The sequence below is a fragment of the Aotus nancymaae genome, unplaced genomic scaffold, assembly GCF_030222135.1.
Source record: "Aotus nancymaae isolate 86718 unplaced genomic scaffold, 86718_ANA_hifiasm-v0.15.2.pri h1tg000131l, whole genome shotgun sequence".
NCBI lineage: Eukaryota > Metazoa > Chordata > Mammalia > Primates > Aotidae > Aotus > Aotus nancymaae.
Genome location: NW_026988546.1, coordinates 6,315,699 through 6,337,646, shown reverse-complemented (window position 1 = coordinate 6,337,646; position 21,948 = coordinate 6,315,699). Strand labels below are relative to the sequence as shown.

The following is a 21,948-nucleotide window of genomic DNA, read 5'->3' as shown; positions in this document are numbered from 1 at the left end:
TGTGCCACACTGTCATCCTACAAAGCTGGACCCCAAAACACCACAGACTGCTCTGTTTGGGGGCACCTCAGTTGATAAGGAACATCTTCCTTGCATTGAGCTGAAACCTGTTCTCCCTGTGGCCCCAGCCCTGGGAACCTGCAGAGCAGGCCTTAGCCCTCCTCCTCTGACAGAACGGGGCACTCAGACTCTCCTGGTTGTGGCTGCATCCTCTCTACACGTGGCATTTTTATTCCATCCACCAAACGCTGGCCCTGGAACCCTCAGCAACCCAGCTGCCTCCCATTCTCCTCACGCAGCACTGGTGATCTGCAGCCAAGAGGGAACTGAACCCCGAGAAATGAGCTCTACGTCGGGCCTGTGCTCTCCGTAACCCACTGGGACCTGGGCAGCCCCTGCCCCTCTAAGCCTTGGTCTTGTCATCTGTGAAGTGAACCCAGTCACTTCCCCTTTCTCCACACACACAGCCCCATGTTGGACAGGAGCTGGGGCTCAAGAAGAAGAATTGACAGCCATGCTCAGCAAAAGGCCTCCTTGTGTGGAAGAACTGCCAGGCCAAGCCACTTGGGTTTCTGTCAGAGGCCCTACCACTCCCTTGGCAGCCCGTCACTCAGCCACTTGACAGCACACATTTAGCACCTGCTGCATGCCCGCACCATGCCACGTGCCGGGGGCAGAGAGAGGAGCAGCCTCTCTTAGGAGAGGGCCAGGTGCTGACTGCTCACCCCCAAAGGCATGAGTCCTGGTGGCTCTGCTCAGGACATGCTCTCTGTGTGCTGGTGGCCTCTGTAGGCAGAGGGAGGAGGGCTTGCCCTAGCACCAAGATCATTCAATGCACCATCATGTGCATGACAGGGTGAAACATGTCATCACATGGGAAGCACGCCTCAGTTCCCCTCACTCTTCTGAGAACAGGTACTGCGCAGTGTACCCATTCTGAGAACCCATTCTGAGTCCTGCTGAGACTAACCCTGGATCTGGGCTGCTCAGGGGTGGGATTGGGACAGGCACTGGAACCCAGCCCAGCCCCACATTCACCCCCAAGACCGCTCGGCCAGCCACTACCCCGTGTACCAGAAGCAGCATCTGTTCAACAGCAACCTCCACTGGGACTCCGGGGCCTTCCGCAGACTCAGCCACCTGGTGCAAGAGACGCACCTCAACTTCTCAAGGTAACTTCTTGAGTTACCTTCTCCTGCCGGGAGCTTGGGAGGTGGGAGGGGAAGGGGCGAGGTTCCTCCATGTGGCTCACAGCCTTTCCCTCGACGGGCCAATAGGAGAACACGGGAACCTGCAGACCATGCAGGTGGCCAGACCAGAGCCCAGGGTGAGGAGAGGCCTCCTGTCTGCGGGGCGAGGGGAGCTTGGCAGGTGGGGACTCCTGGTGCCCAGCAGGGGTCACGGCGGCTTCTCTGGACAATGTTGTTCATACGCAGGGAGACATCTAGACTCGGCTTGGTGTGAGTGGCCCATAATGGCTGAACCCCCACATTCTGACTCCTGATCTCTGCTTCTCAGGTTTGCCCATCAGTTCCTAGATCCAGGCACATACATGTTTCAAGACAACGGGCAACCAGAGAACCTGGCCGTGGTGCTGGTGAAGGAGGAGGGGGTGGCCTGTGGTCCCGGCCAGTCCCCTGTGCAGCCCTCATCCCCGTAACAGCTGGGCAGACACGGCATCCTCAGGCACAGGCTGCCAAACCTGGGCCCAGACTGGGTGATGATCACAGGTACTGACTGACAGGACGTAGCAGCGAGGACTGGAGCAGGCAGGGAGGAGTGCCGTGCCCGGCTCCGAGTGTGTACTGTGTGTCAGCCTTGTCTGAGGCTCTGGGCATGGCTTCCAAACTCCAGATATGTCCACAGTGACAATAGCATGGTGCAGTTTGTCCTCGACCTGGGACTTCATTTGCAGACAAAGAATTTTCTCCATTTGGGCCTCCTTTCTTGCCTCCCCTTTCCCACTTCCCATGCTCCGTTGATCTGGAGAGCTGCCCCAGTGGACAGGGTCCTTGAGTGGAGTCACAGGATCACAGACACCCTAGACTAGCCCCCACTGTGGGTTTCCTGTCTTCCTTCCTTCTTTTCTCCAGAGGTCAGCACTCTACACTAAGCTCTTTAAGCTGGCGCCTGCCCAGTGGGCAGAGAAGACACAGCCCTTTGATGGCTGAGACTGAGAGCCCTGAGCACAGGGCAGCAGCTCTCTCTCTCTCTCTCTCTCTCTCACACACACACACACACACACACACACACACGTGCATACATGTGTGCATGCATACATACACTCAGAGCACAGGCTTCATGTGGGGCTGTCCCAGGAGAGACTACACAGGGAAGGGCACAGGGTAGAGGGGAGGGCCTCCCAGTGGGAGACTAATGGCAGAAAGCCCAGAGGCAGGAAGGGAGCTGTGAAGAGTTAAAACTGCAAGGGTAGCAGGGCAGAGGCCAGGGCCACCGAAGCAAATGCAAAACAGCAGCCCTCAGGGTCCCAGGCAGCCTGGAGGGGCTCTGAGTGGCCACTATATTCTCCTCTCCCGTCCACCTTCCAGGGGTGCTGCTGGCTGTTGGCTTAGCGACTGTGCTGTTGACAGGCCTGGGCCTCCTGCTGAGGCCCTCCCTGCCCCACACCTGTCCCATGCAGGCTTGGAGGCCTTGGTGGAGAAGCCTGGGACAGCCTCAGGTGCCTGCTGAGTGTGTGCTCCTCAGGGAGAGGTGAGTCCTCCCTGCCCGCTACACACTAGGCCCAGCCCTGGCCCAGCCCAGGGACTGCTGTGGTGGGTCTGGACACTCCCCGGGCACTGGCCAAGCTCCCCCTGTCCCTGTGAACTTGAGACAGATGTCCCCCAGAGTTAACCCATGGTGTGGGCTTCATGTGGGGTTCAGCACTGCTGCTCCTGTCTGGGCACTGAGGCCGACTCTTCCTTTTAGCCTCCCATTCTATGAAGACCTTGGCCCTGGGGATCTGGGGAAGGAGCTGGCTCCGAGAAGGCCATGGGCCGGGGCACAGGTACCATGCTGGTGTGCAGCCAGCCCCACCTCGACAACACTTGTTATATTCCTTTTACTAGATAGTAGCTATCCTATTGGGGGCATATACAATGATATCTCCTTGTAGTTTTGATTTGCATTTGTGCCTAATGATGAGTCATATTAAGCATCTTTTTATGTGCTTATTGGCCATTTGTATATCTTCTTTTGAGAAATATCTATTCGAGTTCTTTGTCCAGTTTTGAATTAAGTTGTTTGGTTTTTGTGGTTGTTGTTGTTGAGTTTTAAGAGTTCGCTATTTATCACATGTATGATTTGCCAGTATTTTCTCTGATTCTGTGGGTTGCCTTTTTACTCTGTTTATAGTGGGTTTTGAGGCACGAAATTTTTTAAGTCGTGAAATGCGTGTATTTTTTCTTTTATTGCCTGTGCCTTTGGTATTGAATTTAAAAATTTGTTGTGATATCCAATGTCGTGGTGTTTTTGTCCTGTGTTATTGTCTAAGAATGTTATTGTTTTAGGTCATACATTCAGGTCTTTGAGGCATTTTTAGTTAATTTTTGTGTATGGTGTTAGGTAAGGGTCCGACTTGTTCTTTTGCATGTGGATCTCTAGTTCCCTCAGCACAATTGATTGAAAAGACTGTCCTTTTCACCCCTGAAGTCTTCCTTGTCAAAAATGATTTAACTGTATCTGGAAGGGGTTATTTCCGGCCTCTCAATCCTTTTACTAGTTATAGGTCTATTCAGATTTTCTGTTTCTTCATGATTTAGTCGTGGTGGGTTTTGTGTTTCTAGGAACTTGTCCATTTCATCTAGGTTATCTTCATTTGTTGACATACAATTGTTCATAGTACTCTTAGAATCATTTTTTATTTTTGTGGACTTGTCCTCATTTTCATTTCTCATCTTAGTAATTTGAGTCTCTTCCTTTTTTTCTTAGCTCATCTAACTAAAGATACGTCAATTTTGTTACTCTCTCCAAAGAAACGACCTTTGATTTCCTTGATTTTCTCTATTTTTTCTATTCCTTTTTTTGTTTATCTCTGCTCTAATCTTTGTTATTTCCTTCCTTCTGCTAGCTTTAAGTTTGTTCCTCTTTTTCTAGTTGCTTAAGTTGTAAAGTTAGATTGTTGATAGAGATATTTTTAGTTTTTTGATGTAAACATTTATAGATACACATCTTCCCCCTTAGTGCTGCTTGAGTTTTGGTAAGTGGTGCTTTTTTATGTTCATTTGTCTCTATTTTCTAATTTCCCTTATGATTGCTTCTTTGATCCATTGGTTGTTTGAAAATATGTTGTTTAATTTCCAGCATATTTTTGGTTTTTCAGTTTTTCTTCCATTACTAATTTCAGCTTCATCCCATTGTGGTTGAAGAAGATACTTTTTATGACATCCATCTTTTTAAATCTATTGAGACTTAATTTGTGGTCTAACAAATATTCTATCCTGAAAAACATCCCATAAGCACTTTAGAAAAATGTACATACCGTTTTTGTTGAGTAATGTTTCTGTATATATCTGTTAGATCTAGTTGATTTATTGTGTGTTTAAGGCTCCTATTTTCTTACTTATATTCTGTCTGGTTGTTCTGTTACTAAGAAGTGGGTACGTATGTATCATGGAACACTATGCAGCCATAAAAAAGAATAAGTTCATGTCCTTTGCAGGGACATGGATGAAGCTGGAAGCCATTATTCTCAGCAAACTAACACAGGAAAAGAAAACTAAACACCACATGTTTTCCCTTATAAGTGGGAGTTGAGCAATGAGAACCTATGGACACAGGGAGGGAAACTTCACATACCGGGGCCTCTTAGGGGGTGTGGGCAAAGGGAGAGAGAGCATTAGGACAAATACCTAACGCATGCGAGGCTTAAAACTTAGGTGATGGGTTGATAGGTACAACAAACCACCGTAGCCCACATATACCTATGTAACAAACCCGCACATTCTGCCAATGTATCCCAGAAATTAAAGTAAGATTAAAAAAATAAATAAATAAATAGGCATTAAAGTCTCTAATCATTATTGTAGAACTATTTCTCCCTTCAATTCTGATAGTTTCTGCTTTACATAAATTTTAGTGGTCTGTCATTCAGTGTGTCAATGCATATCACTGTTATATCTTCTCGCTGCACTGAAACTTTTATTAGTATTAATATATAGTATACTTCCTTGTCTCTTATAAACTTTTTTTATTGAAAGTTTATTTTGTGTGATACTAATATAACTATCCCTGCTCTCTTTTGGTTACTCTTTTTATGGAATATCTTTATCTGTTCACTTTCAATTTAGTTGTGTCTTTGAATGTAAAGTGAGACTTTGTAGATAGCAAATCTACAAAGTTGATCATGTGTTTTTATGATCATGTGTTGGATCATGAGTTTTTATTCATTTTGCCAATCTCTGTTTTTTGATTGGAGAGTTCAATCCATTTACATTTAAGGTAGTTACGATAAGGAGAGCCAAGAATCATTTTGCTATGTGTGAGAACAGGTGGACGGCTGTTACAAAGTCAAAAACAACAGATGTAGGTGCAGTTGCAGAGAAAAGGGAATACTTATACACTGCTGGTGGGACTGTAAATTAGTTCAGCCATTGTGGAAAGCAGTTTGGAAATTTCTCTAGGAGCTTAAAACAGAACTACCATTGGCCCAACAATCCCATTATTGGATATATACCTAAAGGAATATAAATCAAATACCATAAAGACACCTATATGTTCATTGCAGCACATTTACAAAAGCAAAGACATAAAAACAACCTAGATGCCCATCAATGGTGGATTGGATTAAAAAAATGTATATATACATCATAGAATACTATGCGGCCATTAAAAAACAAAACAAACAAAACATGTCCTTTGCAGCAACATGGATGCAGTTAGAGGCCATTATCCTAAGTGAATTAACATGGGGACACAAACTGTTTTTATTTACAAGTAAGAGCTAAACATTGAGTACATATGGACCTAAAGATGGGAATGCCAAACATCAAGGCTCGCTTGAATAGGGAAGGTGGGAGGAGGATGAAGGTTGAAAAACTACCTACCTGGGTGACAAAATCATTTGTACATCAAACCCCAGCAACATGCAACATGCAACTTACCCATGTATCAAACGTGCACATTAACCCCTGAACCTAAAATAAAAGTTGAAACAAAAGACTTTAAAGGCAACAGAGGCTGGGCATGGTCCATAAATAAGGACTCATATAAAATATATAATAATTAACCCAAATGTTTTTTTAGTTCACATGACATAAGTAAATCTTTGATAAATTAATTATTTTCAAACTTGTTGACAAAATAAAATTACAGATGGCTTCAAAATTGTCAACATACATTATTGCCTGGGTTTGCTAGTTTACATAAACACCTTATATAAAGCTACATATATATATATGTATATGTATATAAAGTTACATACATATATATGTAACTTTCTCTATTGATATGTGCAGTGACATTATCTCAGATCAATGCAACCTCCGTTTCCTAGGTTCAAGCAATTGTCTAGCTTTAGCCTTTCAAGTAGCTGGAATTACAGGTGCCCACCACCACGCTAAGCTAATTTTTTGTATTTTTAATAGAGATGGGGTTTCATCATGTTGGCCAGGCTGGTCTCAAACTTCTGACCTCAGGTGACCCACCCGACTCAGCTTCCCACCGTGCTGGGATGACAGGCATGAGCCACCGTGCCCAGCCTTAAAATTCTTTAAGCAACATGAAAGCCAAACACCAAAAGCCAAAGGTGAGTTTGCAAAATTCAATTATTTATAACTTCTATGCATTGAGTTACTGTAATCTTGGATTTACTGACAGACTTGCAGCAATTAGCTATACAATACACAAGCATTTTGTTAAAACCATTTAAGCTAAAGAATTCAGAGACTTTCGTTGTGTTGTAATGCTTTTTGTGGTATTTTTAATAATTTGTCCTAAAGTGGCTGGCAAAAAATATTTTATATATATCTGCATAAATCTCAACTGACAGCACCATACCAGGAGACTTTGTCACCAGGTATATGGATTTCTTTTAATTCCATAGGAAGCAGAAAAATCTTTATGGTTGGAATGGATTGAAAAAGCCACCTAATGTCCCAGGAGGTAAAGTCCCTCATTTTGCCAGCTGTTTAGGCATCGTATGCCCATCCTTGATTTGGAGGGTTCAAACTCATTCTATTCCTCAAAATCAGCCCTTGAAATCTTACATGCCCAGCTTTTCTGCAGTAGTCCCTGGGCCTCTTAGAGGAAAGGTGCTTTTATAGTTTTGGCAGGAGGGCATTAGTGATAAAAATAGAATGGTAGGCCCAGTGGGATTCTAAATCATTTTTAAGTTTTGAAGCTATCAGGTAGAGAGAGAAAATGTGTTTCATTTTACCCAATTTTGTAACCTATAAATAGCTCAAAAAGAAAAAGACGCCCCCCACCCCCCACTGAAAACAAAGAATAAGTGACATTTTAAACAAGAAGAACGTAAGTCCTGCCTAGCTCTAATCATGACAGGAAGAGGAAACTGACAGACAGCTAAATATTCCAACTATTTAGTATTAAGGCAGAGAACAAGCTATACTAATTCAGATAGAGGCAAAATCATTACATGAGTATTTGTGACTTTGTATAGAGGGCTGATCCCATGTCACATGATAGGAGTTTATCTTGGCTGTCACCTTCTACCAGGCCTGAAGATGAGGCTTTGGTTAAATTGAATTTGGTGCCAAATACCAGCTCAAGATTCAGTAGGATTTGAGGCATCCTTATAGATGAGATAAGTGTACCCAGGAGTCAAAACTCTGAAACTTAATAGCACAATGATTGCTTAACAATACTGATGAAGTCCCTTTCCAAAGGGGCTGGAAGGGGTTTCTTTTTTTTTTTTCTTTAATAAATCTATAGTTTTATTAAGACAAAAACTGACAGTGTAGTATGAAATTTACATTTAAACAAAGTTTTCACAGAAATCTAACACATGCCTAAAAATATTTTACAATGTAGTTCTAGATCCAAGTCTAGACAATATCAAGAACTGATGGATCTCATGACTCAAGAAAGAGCATTTTGGGTATGTTACTTCTTAGGATTTCTTCAAAAAAGTGTGTGTGTGTGTGTGTGTGTGTGTGTGTGTGTGTGTGTGTGTGTGTTTTAAAGTGAACCACTGCCCCGTATGAAAGTTTAATCTTCTCCTGGGACCAAGGTTTTTTAAGTGACCCAACTCTTGAATCAATTCAGTGAAACTGTGCTGTCAGTGACTGAACCCTGCCACCAATGGTTTCAGAGTTCAAATCTCAAAAAAAGAGAACGGCTCCAAGAGTTCTCCCCACTAAGAGCATAGGCCCTTGTCTTTCCCTACTGTCTTATCTCCTCTACCACCCTCTTCCTCTTCCCCAACACCTCAGCCAGTGGCTTGGATGAACAAGCTGATATTTATAATTTTGGTACTGGAAAAGAAAGGTCTTCTAATTTCAGGAATTAGCACCTCTGAGACAGAATGATCTGCTTGTATTGTATACTCTCCAATAAAAGACCTTCCCTCCTCAGTCAATTTCCATTTCCAAAATGGCAACTTTGATAACTTAGAAACTGGCTTAGTCCTTTGTGGGGAACAGCAGTAAGTTTAGGCAGGGAACACCTTGGCTTATAGGTTTCAGACATTCACAGCTTTTAAACAGTCTCTCACAGTCCTTATTTATGGTGCCAATGACATTTTTTTGAAAAGTAAAATATTCTGGACATAGAAGCATATCATTAGTTGTCTGTTCTTTCCATTGCTTCACCATTTCCCCTTTCAGGCCCCCAAATTTAATCAAAATGATAATACCCATCTCCCTTTCTCCCCTCCCCATCCCTCCCTCCCCCAAGTAATACACCGCTGATAGCCAAAAACTACACACATGCTATGCTGTTAAAATGCAGAGTTAACTCTATTGGGAAGAAGGCTGTGGGTTGTGGGGATGCTCTTGGAAGATCTACAGTATTTTTTTGCTCTCCCACACACCCAATTCTGCAAGTTTTGTCCTTCATAGAAGGCCCTTTGCTTTTCTCAGCAAAGTGCAGAAAAGGTTGCCTTGAAACACTTATCCCCCTTCCCCTCCACTGGGATGGGTGTGCAAACTGTATAGCTTGGAACGGCTTTAAAGCACTTGGGCTGCTGCAGGGCACAGAAACTATACTGGCCCTTCAAAGGACATCTTCTCAAGCCACCTCTGTGGTGTCAAGACAAGTAGAACTCCTTCCCTTCCCACCTGAAACCCACAGTCAGATGTGACAGGGGCTGGTACTCAGGAGAGTTAATTCTTGTCATCTTTTTTGTCATCATCCTCCGAGGGGTAGGAATGCCATGTGAGCCTTTCCTCATAGAAGGATATGACAACCTATGGGCACTTGACATTGGCTTCCTTGGCAGGGTCCAGGTCAGCCTCATCAGAGTTTTTGCATTTTATTAGGAACATGAGCTCTCCACTGGAGTCTGTAGCTCCAATAATCCGCTCCGGCTCCAAACCTCGAGCAAAGCCTTGTGGCTTTTCTGACTCTTCTTTCTTCTTCTTTGCTTTGCTCTCCTCTCCCTTGTCTTCAGAATCAGAATCAGCTTTGAGCTTGCCTCCCTCCGATTTATCTGTCTCATGTGCTGTTTTCTGTGACTTCAGAAACTCGGCAATGAGGTCAGGGCAATCCAGATTCCCTTCTGGCTCCCATGTGTTGTCCTCATCTGAGAAGCCCTTCCACTTTAGGAGGTACTCCACTTTGCCCTTTACCACTCGGCGGTCGAGAACTTTTTCCACCACATATTCCTCTTCCTCCTCTTCTGGCACCTCCTCCACTTTCTTCTTGTTTTGTTTTTTCCCCATAGTGCCCGCTAGCTTTCTGGTATGAAGGGTGAGGCTGCTCAGAGCAGCACCCAAGAGCCGGAGAGGAATCGGAGCTGCGCTACTGGCGCCCCCGGGGGGAGTGGCACCCAGGAAGGCAGCAAGCCCGGTGGCCGCAATGGAGCACCTCACTGGAGCGGCTACCGCAGGCCCCGGCCAATGACCCTCCCCTCAACCGAACCGGAAGGGGTTTCTTAACTGAAGTCTAGTTATCAGGTTGGAGGTGATGATACTGGAGTTTATGACATAATTGGGTGTAAAAGATTTTATAACCTGGGGGTGATTAATTTTTATAGTGTTAATAAGCCCCCAGCAGTAAGTCTAAATCAGAGACATAATATAGGATTTGACTTTTGAGGATGTTCATCAGAAGATATTAACAGGCTCAAAACACTTGATTAAAACAGAATCTCAGTTATTCATTTAACCAGAGGGATAATCAAAAGACTTCAAAAACTATATGGAAAGTTACGTGAGTATAAAAACGTTAACCCTTTTAAGGTTTAGTTTTTTAAGTACTACTTATAATCTAATAAAAACAGCAGTATGCCTGGCATGGTGGCTCCTTTGGGAGGATGAGGTGGATGGATTGCTTGAGGCCAGGAGTTCGAGACCAGCCTGACAAAACCCCATCTCTACAAAAAATACAAAAGTTAGCCAGGCATGGTGGTGTGCATGTAGTCCAGCTACTTGGGGGGCTGAGGTGGGTGTGCCTGTAGTACCAGCTACTTGGCAGGTTAAGGTGGGAGAATCAGTTGAACCCAGGAGACAGAGGTTGTAATGCCATTACTCTCTAGCCTGGGCTAGACTGTTCTCTGCCCTGGCAGCCACCTCACTCTCATATATTTAAAAATACACAGGAAAAAGGTATAAAAATACACAGAAAAAAAAATCACTAAAGAAGGCTTTTATTTTTCCTTTTTGGTAACTAGCCTAAAAACAAAGATTTTACATTCTATCAAGATAATTCGGGCTGGGTGCAGTGGCTCACACCTGAAATCCCAGTACTTTAGGAAGCCAAGAGGGGTGGATCAACTGAAATCAGGAGTCTGAGACCAGCCTGGCCAATATGGCAAAACCCTGTCTCCACTAAAAATACAAATATTAGCTGAGCATGGTGGCACATGCCTGTAATCTCAGTTACTTTGGAGGCTGAGTCAGGAGAATCATTTGAACCCAAGAGGCGGAGACTGCAGTGAGCTGAGATCACCCCACTGCACTCTAGCCTGGGCAACAAGAGTGAGACTCTGTCTCACAAAGAAAAGAGATAGATCCTTATGGAAAGCCCATTTGGATAACCTGAAAACCGAACCTGCTGAAAGGAGAACTTGAACTAGTCAGAAAAAGGAAGTATGTTGGTGTCATGAGTGAACACTGTTACAGAGGCCTTGAGCAGGAGAACAAATGGTTCCCAGCAACAGCCTGGGAAGTTGCCGGGTTATATTGACCACTTGGGACATATGTTGGGGCTCAAAGCAATACCCACAAATGAAAGCCTCAGAAGGGCCTCAGAAGTAAACATTTTTCTGTGGCCTCCCTCTGCTTTCGTGTCCCTTAGTCCCATTTTCTCTCAAGGGAACTAGAATCTTTCTTCTCCAAGGCAGGTCCCAGAAATCAGACCTTCTTTTCCTCAAAGCCAGCCATAAAACCTAAAAATATTACTCTAAATTTTCCTCCACCTTTCTATGTAAGAATTGGCCATAAAGAAATTATCTGACCTTACACTGGGCAAAGTGGCTATGCCTGTAATCCCAACATCTTGGGAGGCCAAGGTGTGAGGATCACTTGAGTCCAGGAGTTTGAGACCAGCCTGGGTAACATAGTGAGACCCCATCTCTAAAAAAAAACTAAACAAAATTAGCTGAACATGATGGTGCATGCCTGTAGTCCCAGTTACTTGGAGGCTGAGGTGGGTGGATTACTCGAGCCCAAGAAGTAGAGGCTGCAGTGCACTGAGATCACTACACTGCACTTCAGCCTAGGTGACAGAGTGAAATCCTGTCAGAATTAAAGAAAGAAAGAAAGAGAGAGAGAGAGAAAGAAGGAAGGAAGGAAGGAAGGAAAAAGGAAGGGAGGGAAGGAGGGAGGGAGGGAAGGAAGGAAGGAAAGAAAGGAAGGAAGGACCTGGCCTTTCTTGTTCGATTATAGGTCATGAGACACCCAGACCCAGAAGGAAGGAATGCATGCTCAGGGAGGTTAAGAATCAGAAGGTTAACCCAGCAGACCTTTCTGGTTTTTTCCATACAGTCTATTAGCATTAAATTACATGCTTGTTCAATCATATTTTTATGTAGCTGTTTATACTTTGTCAAACCTAAGTGTAAAAATGGACAATTTTCTCTATACCTTGGGTCTTTATTCTAAAAACTCCCACACATACATGCCAAACAAATCTGCATGCCACCTTTTCAAATAATCTATCTCTTGTGAGTTAATTTTTCAGAAAAACTTCAAACTAAAACATAATAAGACAGAACAAAAGTACAGAATTAAATTATCTGGAGGAAAACATTGCCTTTTTAACCTTCAAGATAAAACCTTCTGCATCACACCATAACAACAGATTTAGAACTGAAAGGGAAAAAAATGTCATAAGAGCCAAAAAAAGTTGAAGGATGAGTTACCATCCCAGGCCTTCTCAAAGTGAGAAAACCTGAGGCAACAGACTACAGCAGAAGTTGGACTCCTGAGCTATCCAGCTGAGAAATTTCAAAAAGAAACAGCTTATGGAATTTTAAATGTACAACTTCTTGCAATTTTTTAAGAGTAAATCAATATTTTAAGAAAATCTTGTTGTTCTTTAGTCTTGCAGTAGTGGATTTTTTATATCAAAGCCCAATCTCTAGAAAGACAAATTTTCTTTTAATTAAAGTTAACTGGCTGGGTGTGATGGCTCACACATGTAATCCCCCACATTTGGGAAGCCAAAGCAGGTGGATCACTTGAGGCCAGGAGTTCGAGACCAGCCAGGCCAACATAGTGAAGCCTTGTCTCTACTAAAAATACAAAAATTAGCTAGGCAGGATGGTGCACATCTGTAATCCTAGCTATTCGGGAGGCTGAGGCACACACAAGAATCACTTGAATCCAAGAGGCAGAGGTTGCAGTGAGCTGAGATCACGTCCCTGCACTTTAGCCTGGGTGACAGAGCAATATTCTATCTCAAAATAAATAAAGTATAAAGTCAACTTAATCACATAAAAATTATTTTATAAATTCTTTTTGCACTGTGTGAGGCTACTCTTTGACTCCTACAAAAAAAAAAAAATACTTGAGACTGGGTAATTTATAAAGAAAAGAGGTTTAGTTGGCTTATGGTTCTACAGGCTGTACAGGAAGCACAGCAGCATCTGCTCCTGGAGAGAACTCAGGAAGCTTCCAGTCATGGTGGAAGGCAAAGAAGGATCAGGCACATTACCTGGTGAAAGCAGGAGCAAGAGAGAGAAGGAAAATGCCACCCACTTTTAAACAACCAGATCTCACAATAACTCACTCACTATCAGGAGGACAGCAGCAAGGAGATGGTGCTAAATCATTCATGAAAAGTCCACCCCATGATCCAATCACCTCTCACCAGGCCCCAGCTCCAATGCTGGGGATTACAATTGAACATGAAACTTGGGCAGGGACACAGGTCCAAACTATATCACAAACCTTATCAGATTTACACAGACCATTTACAACATGCTTGGACTTTGTTTTCTCCTAAAAATCACTCTTTCTTAAATAACTAGTCATTTTATATCAGGACAAAAATTTCCATACAGGATCCTTTCTCATACAGAATTATTTTCTTCTTAATCCTTCTTACCAAAACCACCTTCTCACTCATATCTGTAATTTTCTTTACATCTCTCTTACTTACCAGTTCCTTTTTACCTAATTTATAAATAACCATTGACTTATACCAAAAAATATTTTAATAAGAACATTATTTTCATAATTTTTTCATCAGAACACATCTTACTTTGGCATACTTTATATGCAGATTTATATATTAACTAGAATTTGTATTTTTGGTAACTTAAAATTTTTGTGAAAACCTAGAAGTAGAAAAATTTTTAAACAGTTTTGCTTGTTCTTTTTATTTAATGTACAAAGAGTAGTACAGAAAGTAAAATGTCCATACACCATCACCTAGACTCAACAGTTATCACTATTTTGCCATATTTGCTTTATTTATCCTCATGTTTTTGCCTGGAGATCTTTAATAAAAATCATAGAAATAAAATTTCACCCCTAAATATTTGACTATGAATCTCTAAGAATAAGGGAATTTCCTGACTCATAATGCTATCACACCTAAGAGAATTAACAGCTCACTGATATCACCTGACATGCTGTCATACTCATATTTCCCTTACTGAGCCAGAAATGTCTTTTTCAGGATGGGCAATAGTGGCTCATGACTGTAATCCCAGCACCTTGTTTGGGAGGCCAAGATAGGAGTACTGCTTGAGGCCAGGGGTTCAAGATCAGCCTGGTCAACACAGTGAGACCATGTCTCTATTAAAAATAATAGTAATAAATATAATAAATAAAAATTGCCTGGGTGTGGTAGCATGAGCCTATAGTCACAGATACTCAGTGTGGAGGCTGAGGCAGGAGGATCCCTTGAGCCCAGGAATTTGAGGTTACAATGAGCTATGATTGTGCCACTGCACTCCAGCCTGGGCAGTAGAGTGAGATCCCCCCCTACCAAAAAATAAAACAAAAGCAAGGTATGGAAAGATGTGGAAGTTAACTATATATGTATGAAGTTAATACACATACATATATATATATATATATATATATAATTCCATCATTATAACTTTCTTGCAAAATAAGTGTTTAAGTATTATCTCCATTTTGTAAATAAGTTTAAGCTCACTACCAGAAACTACAGAACCTAGATATAAACCCATATCCTTCTGGTTAAGTTAGTGTGGCATCCTAAGACTTTAAACATGTACCTGTGGACATCTCCTTTTTCACAGTCAGAGAAAGAATATCTTGCTACTTCTTGTTTATGTATAAAGCATTCCATCGAAAACCCATTTAAGAATGCTGGTTTACCAGTGACTGAAGGCATCCCTGGACATCTTCTTACCACTGGCTGAGTCATCTCAACAAGTATACTTTGCCTAAGACTATTTTCTTAATTTTAAACTTACTTTGTAAACAGCTTATTACCCACATCCCAGAGTTGGTCTGAAAATACTGCAACTCCTGGAATGTAGTGAGGACTCAGTAAATACTAGCTATGTTTGTAAGAAAATTCTGAACAAAAATAGGTATGCCATCCTGCCCAGTGATTCCTATTTCAGTCTCTAACATGGTTCTAACTGTAATGTTCATTATTAATAACTTTTCAGTTCTCTTCAATGTCATAACAAGTTGCTGTGTTCTAAAATACTATGCACAATAGCAAAGAATATAGGCAGAAATAAAAATTATGTGGAGCAATTAGGTTCCAAGAAACCTGATGTTGCAAGTGCTACCAGTTGGTAGCTTCTGGGGATAACAGAATAAAAATGTAAAAGCCCGTTATGTTAAAGGCTAAAGATGCTTACTCTCTCCCTGTGGTGCCCTCCTCACCCCACCCCTTTCAATTGTGCCCTGTGGTTTAAGGGTTGCAACCTGCTTCTGCTAGTAGACAGCTTTGTATGTGCCCAAAATAGCACAATTCAACCTTTATACAGAGGAGGCAAAGTTGACAAGTTCCAATTTTGTTAATCCCCTTCAAATCCCATCATCACTTTCTGAAACACAGAAACAATCACTCTTGTACTCAGCAATGTGCCAAGGTTCACACAGGAGACAGGTAACCCCCATGTCATTCCTGGGATGGAGGCATTCCTAGCATTGTCTTATTGATGGTTGTTGGGACAAAATAAAACTTCCTTCTTGGAAATAGTGAAAGTGTGAAAGAAAAACTTGTGGGCAAGGGGGAATTGATTCATGGGTATATTAATTCAGTAGCTTCCACAATTCCCATTTAAAAAAAGCAACAACTAGTAAAATAGCCTATCAGGTAGATTTTCATTAAAAACTGTTTATTTATTACATTCATAAACAGATTCTGAGAGGTTTTGAATCAGATCTTACACGAAAATAAGGCCAAAGAGGTCCAGTAAAAGTATCAGTGAAAGTATAGATGTGAGATTTCTCAGTCATGTTATAGAATGAGATCTCACCTGGCTAACGGTCCAGGAAAATACCAGTGCCTCTGACTTTCACTTCTAACAAGAGAGGGGCTTGACTCCAGATGGATTAAAGACTTAAACATAAGACCTAACACCATAAAAACACTAGAAGGAAACCTAGGCAAAACCATTCAGGACATAGGCGTAGGCAAGGACTTCATGACCAAAACACCAAAAGCATTGGCAACAAAAGCCAAAATAGACAAATGGGACCTAATCAAACTCCACAGCTTCTGCACAGCAAAAGAAACAGTCAATAGAGTGAATCGGCAACCAACAGAATGGGAAAAAATTTTTGCAGCCTACCCATCTGACAAAGGGCTGATATCCAGAATTTACAACGAGCTAAAAAAGATTTACAAGAAAAAAACAAACAAGCCCATTCAAAAGTGGGCGAAGGACATGAACAGATACTTTACAAAAGAAGACATACATGAGGCCAACAAGCATATGAAAAAATGCTCATCATCACTGGCCATTAGAGAAATGCAAATCAAAACTACATTGAGATACCATCTCACACCAGTTAGAATGGCAATCATTAAAAAATCTGGAGAAAACAGATGCTGGAGAGGATGTGGAGAAATAGGAACACTTTTACACTGTTGGTGGGAGTGTAAATTAGTTCAACCATTGTGGAAAACAGTGTGGCGATTCCTCAAGGACCTAGAAATAGAAATTCCATTTGACCCAGCAATCCCATTACTGGGCATATATCCAAAGGATTATAAATCGTTCTACTATAAGGACACATGCACACGAATGTTCATTGCAGCACAGTTTACAATAGCAAAGACCTGGAACCAACCCAAATGCCCATCGATGATAGACTGGACAGGAAAAATGTGGCACATATACACCATGGAATATTATGCAGCCATTAAAAACGAGGAGTTCGCGTCCTTTGTAGGGACATGGATGAACCTGGAAACCATCATTCTCAGTAAACTGACACAAGAACACAAAATCAAACACCACATGTTCTCACTCATAGGCGGGTGTTGAACAAGGAGAACACATGGACACAGGGAGGGGAGCACTATACATGGGGGTCTGTTGTGGGGGAGTGGGGGGGACAGTGGGGGGGTGGGGAATTGGGGAGGGATAGCATGGGGAGAAATGCCAGATATGGGTGAAGGGGAGGAAGGCAGCAAATCACACTGCCACGTATGCACCTAAGCAACAACCTTGCATGTTTTTCACATGTACCCCAAAACCTAAAATGCAATAAAAAAAAAAAAAAAAAAAAAAAAAAACAAGAGAGGGGCTGGAAAAGCTCCTGGTGCATGAGAGCCATCATCCTGCAGCAGAATCCTCCAACATCCTTGCTGGACGGATGGTGGTCTCCTTTCTTTTGTGGGAAGAGAATCTTTGCAAATGCCAATAGCCTATTCGGACTTAATCTCCCACTTCTACCTCCCAGAAATGCTTGTCAGAATGAAAATAGAGTAACACAGGACAACTGGTTTGACTACAAATCTTTTTGGAAAACCAGGAATCTTTTGTTTTTTCTTTGTAAATCTCACACATTTTTTATCCTCAGGTACAATTAAGATAGGGTGTGCTGTTTCAGGGCCTAGAATTATGTCTACTTTAAATTTCTTTATAATTATCTGCAGAGCAGAATATTGGGGAGGAAACTGCAGCCTCTCTCCTTAAATTAATTGAAAAGATTGACAGGCTATTCTCATTTTCAGACTCGTAGAAAATTTTAATTTGTGAGAGCAATTCCACTTCAGATAACTCACTGAGCTGTACAACCTTAATTAATTGGCTTTTGAGTGTATAAATCTAGATTTAAAATGCTGTTATGTGTGCACTGAGTTTCTGCTGATTGCCCTTCTCTTCAGCTAACCTGCAGAGAACTGCTCATTGCTCATATTCTAAAAACTGGCTCAGGTGCTCAAATTCAGAGGATAATTCCTACTTTGGTTTTCCACCTTCTCTCTCAGTTCTAAGGAGTTTTTTGCTTTGAATGCTTATTAATTTTTGAAGGTCTGCCAGTTGCTTTTTCAGGGGCTGGATGTAACTGCAGAGCCTTTTCCTGTAATGAGAGGCAGTTCTCTGGGTGTCACGTAGTGGCCCTGGTGGTAAGGGGACTGAGTCTACAGGGGACACAGCACCACTAGGTCCACCTCTCAGAAAACAATCAGGAACTGGTTGTGCTTCCCACACAAGGGTGTCTCTTCCTGTCTGTCTTCAATGCTGTGGAGCTTGACCATTTCAATCATCCTTCCCAGCTGGGTGTTGCTCCTGATGTGTGCCCTCTCCTCTCAGCACTGGTGACAACAGACAGGGCAAGGAAAACTTCCCTGTAGATAACTCAAGACCATGCCAAGCACTGAACAGAGAGCTGCCACTGGTCAGGGCCACCTCCACTCAGGATCCCTCTGTGGTTGCCAGATGTAAATCAAAGATAACAACCCAGGCAAGTTGCAATCATTTCAGAGGTTTATTTGCCAAGGTTAAGGACGATGGCCCATGACATAGCCTCAGGACATCCTAAGAACATATGCCCCTATATGAGTTCTCACTTATTTAAACCAAACAAAATAAAATTTCCTAAGCCATTTCTGACTGACTACACCTGATTTTATTATGTAGACACAACTTATATCATAATACATGTATATATGCAGAAACATATCTAAACACACATACACACATATAAAGATCTTAGAGCTCTAATTTTAATATCAGTCTTGAGGTAATAAAACATATAAACTTATGTGAATAAAAAAAAGATCCAGATTATTTTTCTGATAAGATTTGATAAGATTAAACTTTAGTATTTTTTTAACAGGCAGTTTTACAAAGGCTGTGAACAGAATTTGGAGTCAAGCAGTTCAAGTCAGTTTCCACTATACTGGACTGGACAAAGAAAAATTAACTGTGCAAATGTGACTCAATTATATAAGGAGGCCCAAAATATAAGAGTTCTAACAAAGTTTGAATAGTATTTTCTCGGACTTGGTTTTTTGTCCTTGAAGGTAAGAATGTCATTCCTTTTGTTATAGAGAAGATATCTTTTTATTTTTGAAATAGGATCTTGCCTTGTCACCCAGGCTACAGTACAGCACAGTCTGGAGAGGTGTCTTTACATGTGAATTTCACTTTTTGTTTTTAAGAAACAGTGTGAAGGTCAAAATATTTTTTAAATATCTGCTGGTTTTCAAGTGTTTTTACTTGAATAATCAGTATGCCAGAATAGCTAAGGAGTTTTTGAAACAAAAGTGTTTAGCTAAAAGAGGGATAAAAAGGAGGAATTGCAACAAGGGGAGAAGAACGCTTCAGAGAGGAAAGCACCTCAGCTGGCTCTGAGACTATTTTGCAGCAAGGAAATTTTTGAGCCCTGAATGTTGGTTTTTTTTTTAGCCTCAAGCTACCAATGAGAAGTACATGTCTTATTTGGAATACATAATTTTATAGCCATGATCTTTTAGTTTAGTTTTAAAAACAACAAATCGTGTTAATGATCCCTGTAATGTTTAGATGTGTTACCAGCTAAAGTCCCAGAAAATATCTCAGCATGCTTTTGAACTTTGAGACCCCATTTTGAAGGTGCTCTAGTTTAATGCCAAATACACAAAAGCCAATTAAACACAAGTGTCTAATACTCAAAGGCCAAACAAACTCAAGTGTCAATGGAAAGTAAACAATGTACTTACTAGGAAGGATGATAACCATTTTACACTGAAAGGAAAAAATCCCCTCACTTAAACCTTGAAGCCCAAATCTTGCAGCTGAAGTCCACAGAAGGAAATTGATTCCCTCTCCAAAGGAAGTCTCCCAAATGGGAGGGGGAAAGACCACTACTCAACCAAATTCTACATAAAACATAACTCCAACAAAATCAGGAGTTTCATCCAAGAAAGACTCACCAATAAGGAGTTTCATCCAAGAGAGATTCACCAAGAGAGACTCACCAAGTGGAAGTGGGGGACTCAGGGGGCCCCAGTGTGGGTCCTCACACCCTACTTCCAAGGACTCATGATTGTGCAGGCGAGGCAGCTTAGTATCCCGCTTCTGACACCATGTAGATTAAAGTCAAAATAAAAATGTAAAAACAAATCTCTAAATTTAATGTTTCATGTGGGGAAGAAGAATTGAACTTTGGGCATACATGCAGACTAGGTTGTTTCTGATATGTCCAAAAAACAAAGGGAAAGTTTCAGATTTTGTGAAATAGAGAAATGTTACACATTGCTTTTCAAGAAAGATTATTGGTACTAATAAGAGTTTGGGAAGCAGACAAGGGTGGTGAGTGATGGTAGTGGACAAAATTCGTTTAAGATTTACAGCAGTCCATTTCAGGAACTATTAGTTAAAACCGATCTCAGGTGTCAACATTCAGATTCAGCAGCCAGTCTTGCAGAGAATCACATTTCAGGAGGAACACTGTGTCCTGAGTGCTTTTTCCCCCTGCTTTCTCAACTCTGTTTTAGTTGGGTAAGACAAGAATGACCCAATTTGAACAAATAATTCTAACAATACCCAGAGTACAATATGCAGCTGCATCTTCCTGGTAGACCAGAGGAATAACATTTGGTGGCATCTGTGTGGTTGGAATTGCTGATCTCAAGACACAGTGAAGGGCAGTCTACTCTATCATTCTGAAGTTTTTCATGCATACTGTGCACAAAGACATAAGGAGAAATAAATATATGCACACATATAAATGTAGAGTTTTTAAGTATAAAACAAATATGTGATATTTGTAAATATATGCATCAACATATAAAAATAAAAATTGCAATATGGATATTTATACATAGAACTTTGTAGCACAACTTGTCACTCTATGGACATCTTTCTCCATATAAGACAGATGAAAACTAACCCCTAAGGATGGTCCAGAAAATGGTGTGTCAATAGGGGTGGGTAGAAGACATACTTTCCACAGAGAGGTAGAAAAAAAGTGTATGAACCCCTAGGTTTTGGTGGAGAAATTGGAAATGTGAGTTGATAAAAATAGTAGTGAACTGGAAAGACAGCCAAGCCATGATAAAACTGCACTAATGGACACTGAAATCTTTTGGGATGAGGAATGTGGCCCCAGATGCTGAAAGATACACAATCCCAAGGAAACCTATTCTTCCATCTGCAGTTGGTGGATCTGGAGATACCTATAGACAGAAACCCACAAACAGGAGTGAAGAACACCAAGAACAGACATGGAAAACATAGGTCTGAATTAAGAAATCCTTGTGTACCCCAAAGTAGGTAGCAGGTGAAGAAAGCCAGGTCAGATGAAGGCTACTAACACTGTCAGCCAAGGTGGATGGATGATGCTGTTGTACAATCTAGTGACCAGATTGTACAACAAGACAGTTTCAGCACGGTGGATGTGAACAGTGCCTGTGCAAGCCCCCAAGGCTGTGGGCCCATGTATCTGTTTTGAGGCCAGAAGCTCTGTTATTTTTTCAGCTGGCCTTTGGATTTCAAGTCTACGATGAGAAGTGTATGGCCAGGCAAGGACCCCTGACTCTTACATTCTTAGACTCCTGGGGAGATGGCAACCAGAGGGGACCTGACTGGAAGACTGATTGATGTTACCTGGTCCCATAGGCTTTTGGTGGAGAAACAAATGGCCCTGACACCCAGAGGCCAATGCACAGCTGCTTCTTCCCAGTCAACCAGAGGAATGACACTAGATGGCATCTCTGTGTGTTGGAATTGCTGTTCTCAAGAAAAAGTGAAGTGCAGTCTGGCATTCTGGAGTATTTCACATCAGCAAAGACATGACAAAATATAAATATATACATGCACATAAATGTGGCTACTATTAAATATAAGAAATATGTAATACGTAAATATATGCATCAACACAGAAAAATAACATTTAAAATATATATATTAATATGTACAACTTCATAGTCCTGACTTCCACTAGGTGGTGGTAT

The 21,948-nt window shown here is 41.8% G+C and overlaps 2 protein-coding genes, 1 long non-coding RNA gene and 1 pseudogene across 15 annotated transcripts in view; 1 reads left to right on the top strand and 3 right to left on the bottom strand.

The window, feature by feature from the left end:
• The window catches only part of LOC105710759 (ankyrin repeat domain-containing protein 36B-like), a 261,940-nt gene that overhangs the window by 190,954 nt on the left and 49,038 nt on the right, over positions 1 to 21,948 (bottom strand). The gene's annotated exons all lie outside the window — the stretch shown is intronic.
• Positions 7 to 21,948, top strand: part of LOC135272733 (uncharacterized) — a 36,264-nt gene continuing 14,322 nt past the window's right edge. Inside the window, exons 1-4 of one of the 2 annotated variants that reach the window (XR_010340721.1) lie at positions 7 to 1,172; positions 1,519 to 1,730; positions 2,550 to 2,712; positions 6,585 to 8,056. This is a non-coding gene — a long non-coding RNA (uncharacterized LOC135272733). Of the gene's footprint in view, positions 1,173 to 1,518; positions 1,731 to 2,549; positions 2,713 to 2,928; positions 4,480 to 6,584; positions 8,057 to 21,948 lie in introns of those variants that run through there. The other variant, XR_010340722.1, reaches the window with a different exon arrangement.
• LOC135268100 (chromobox protein homolog 1-like) lies at positions 6,155 to 10,497 on the bottom strand. Its single transcript, XM_012452505.3, has one exon. It carries the CDS (start codon positions 9,837 to 9,839, stop codon positions 9,366 to 9,368), a length of 474 nt encoding a protein of 157 aa, XP_012307928.2. The 5' UTR covers positions 9,840 to 10,497; the 3' UTR covers positions 6,155 to 9,365.
• On the bottom strand, positions 17,184 to 18,378 carry LOC135272742 (tripartite motif-containing protein 75-like; annotated as a pseudogene).

What these genes read in the sequence shown, in the direction of transcription:
- LOC135268100 (XM_012452505.3), bottom strand. Translation starts at nt 9,839, where the DNA reads ATGGGGAAAAAACAAAACAAGAAGAAAGTGGAGGAGGTGCCAGAAGAG.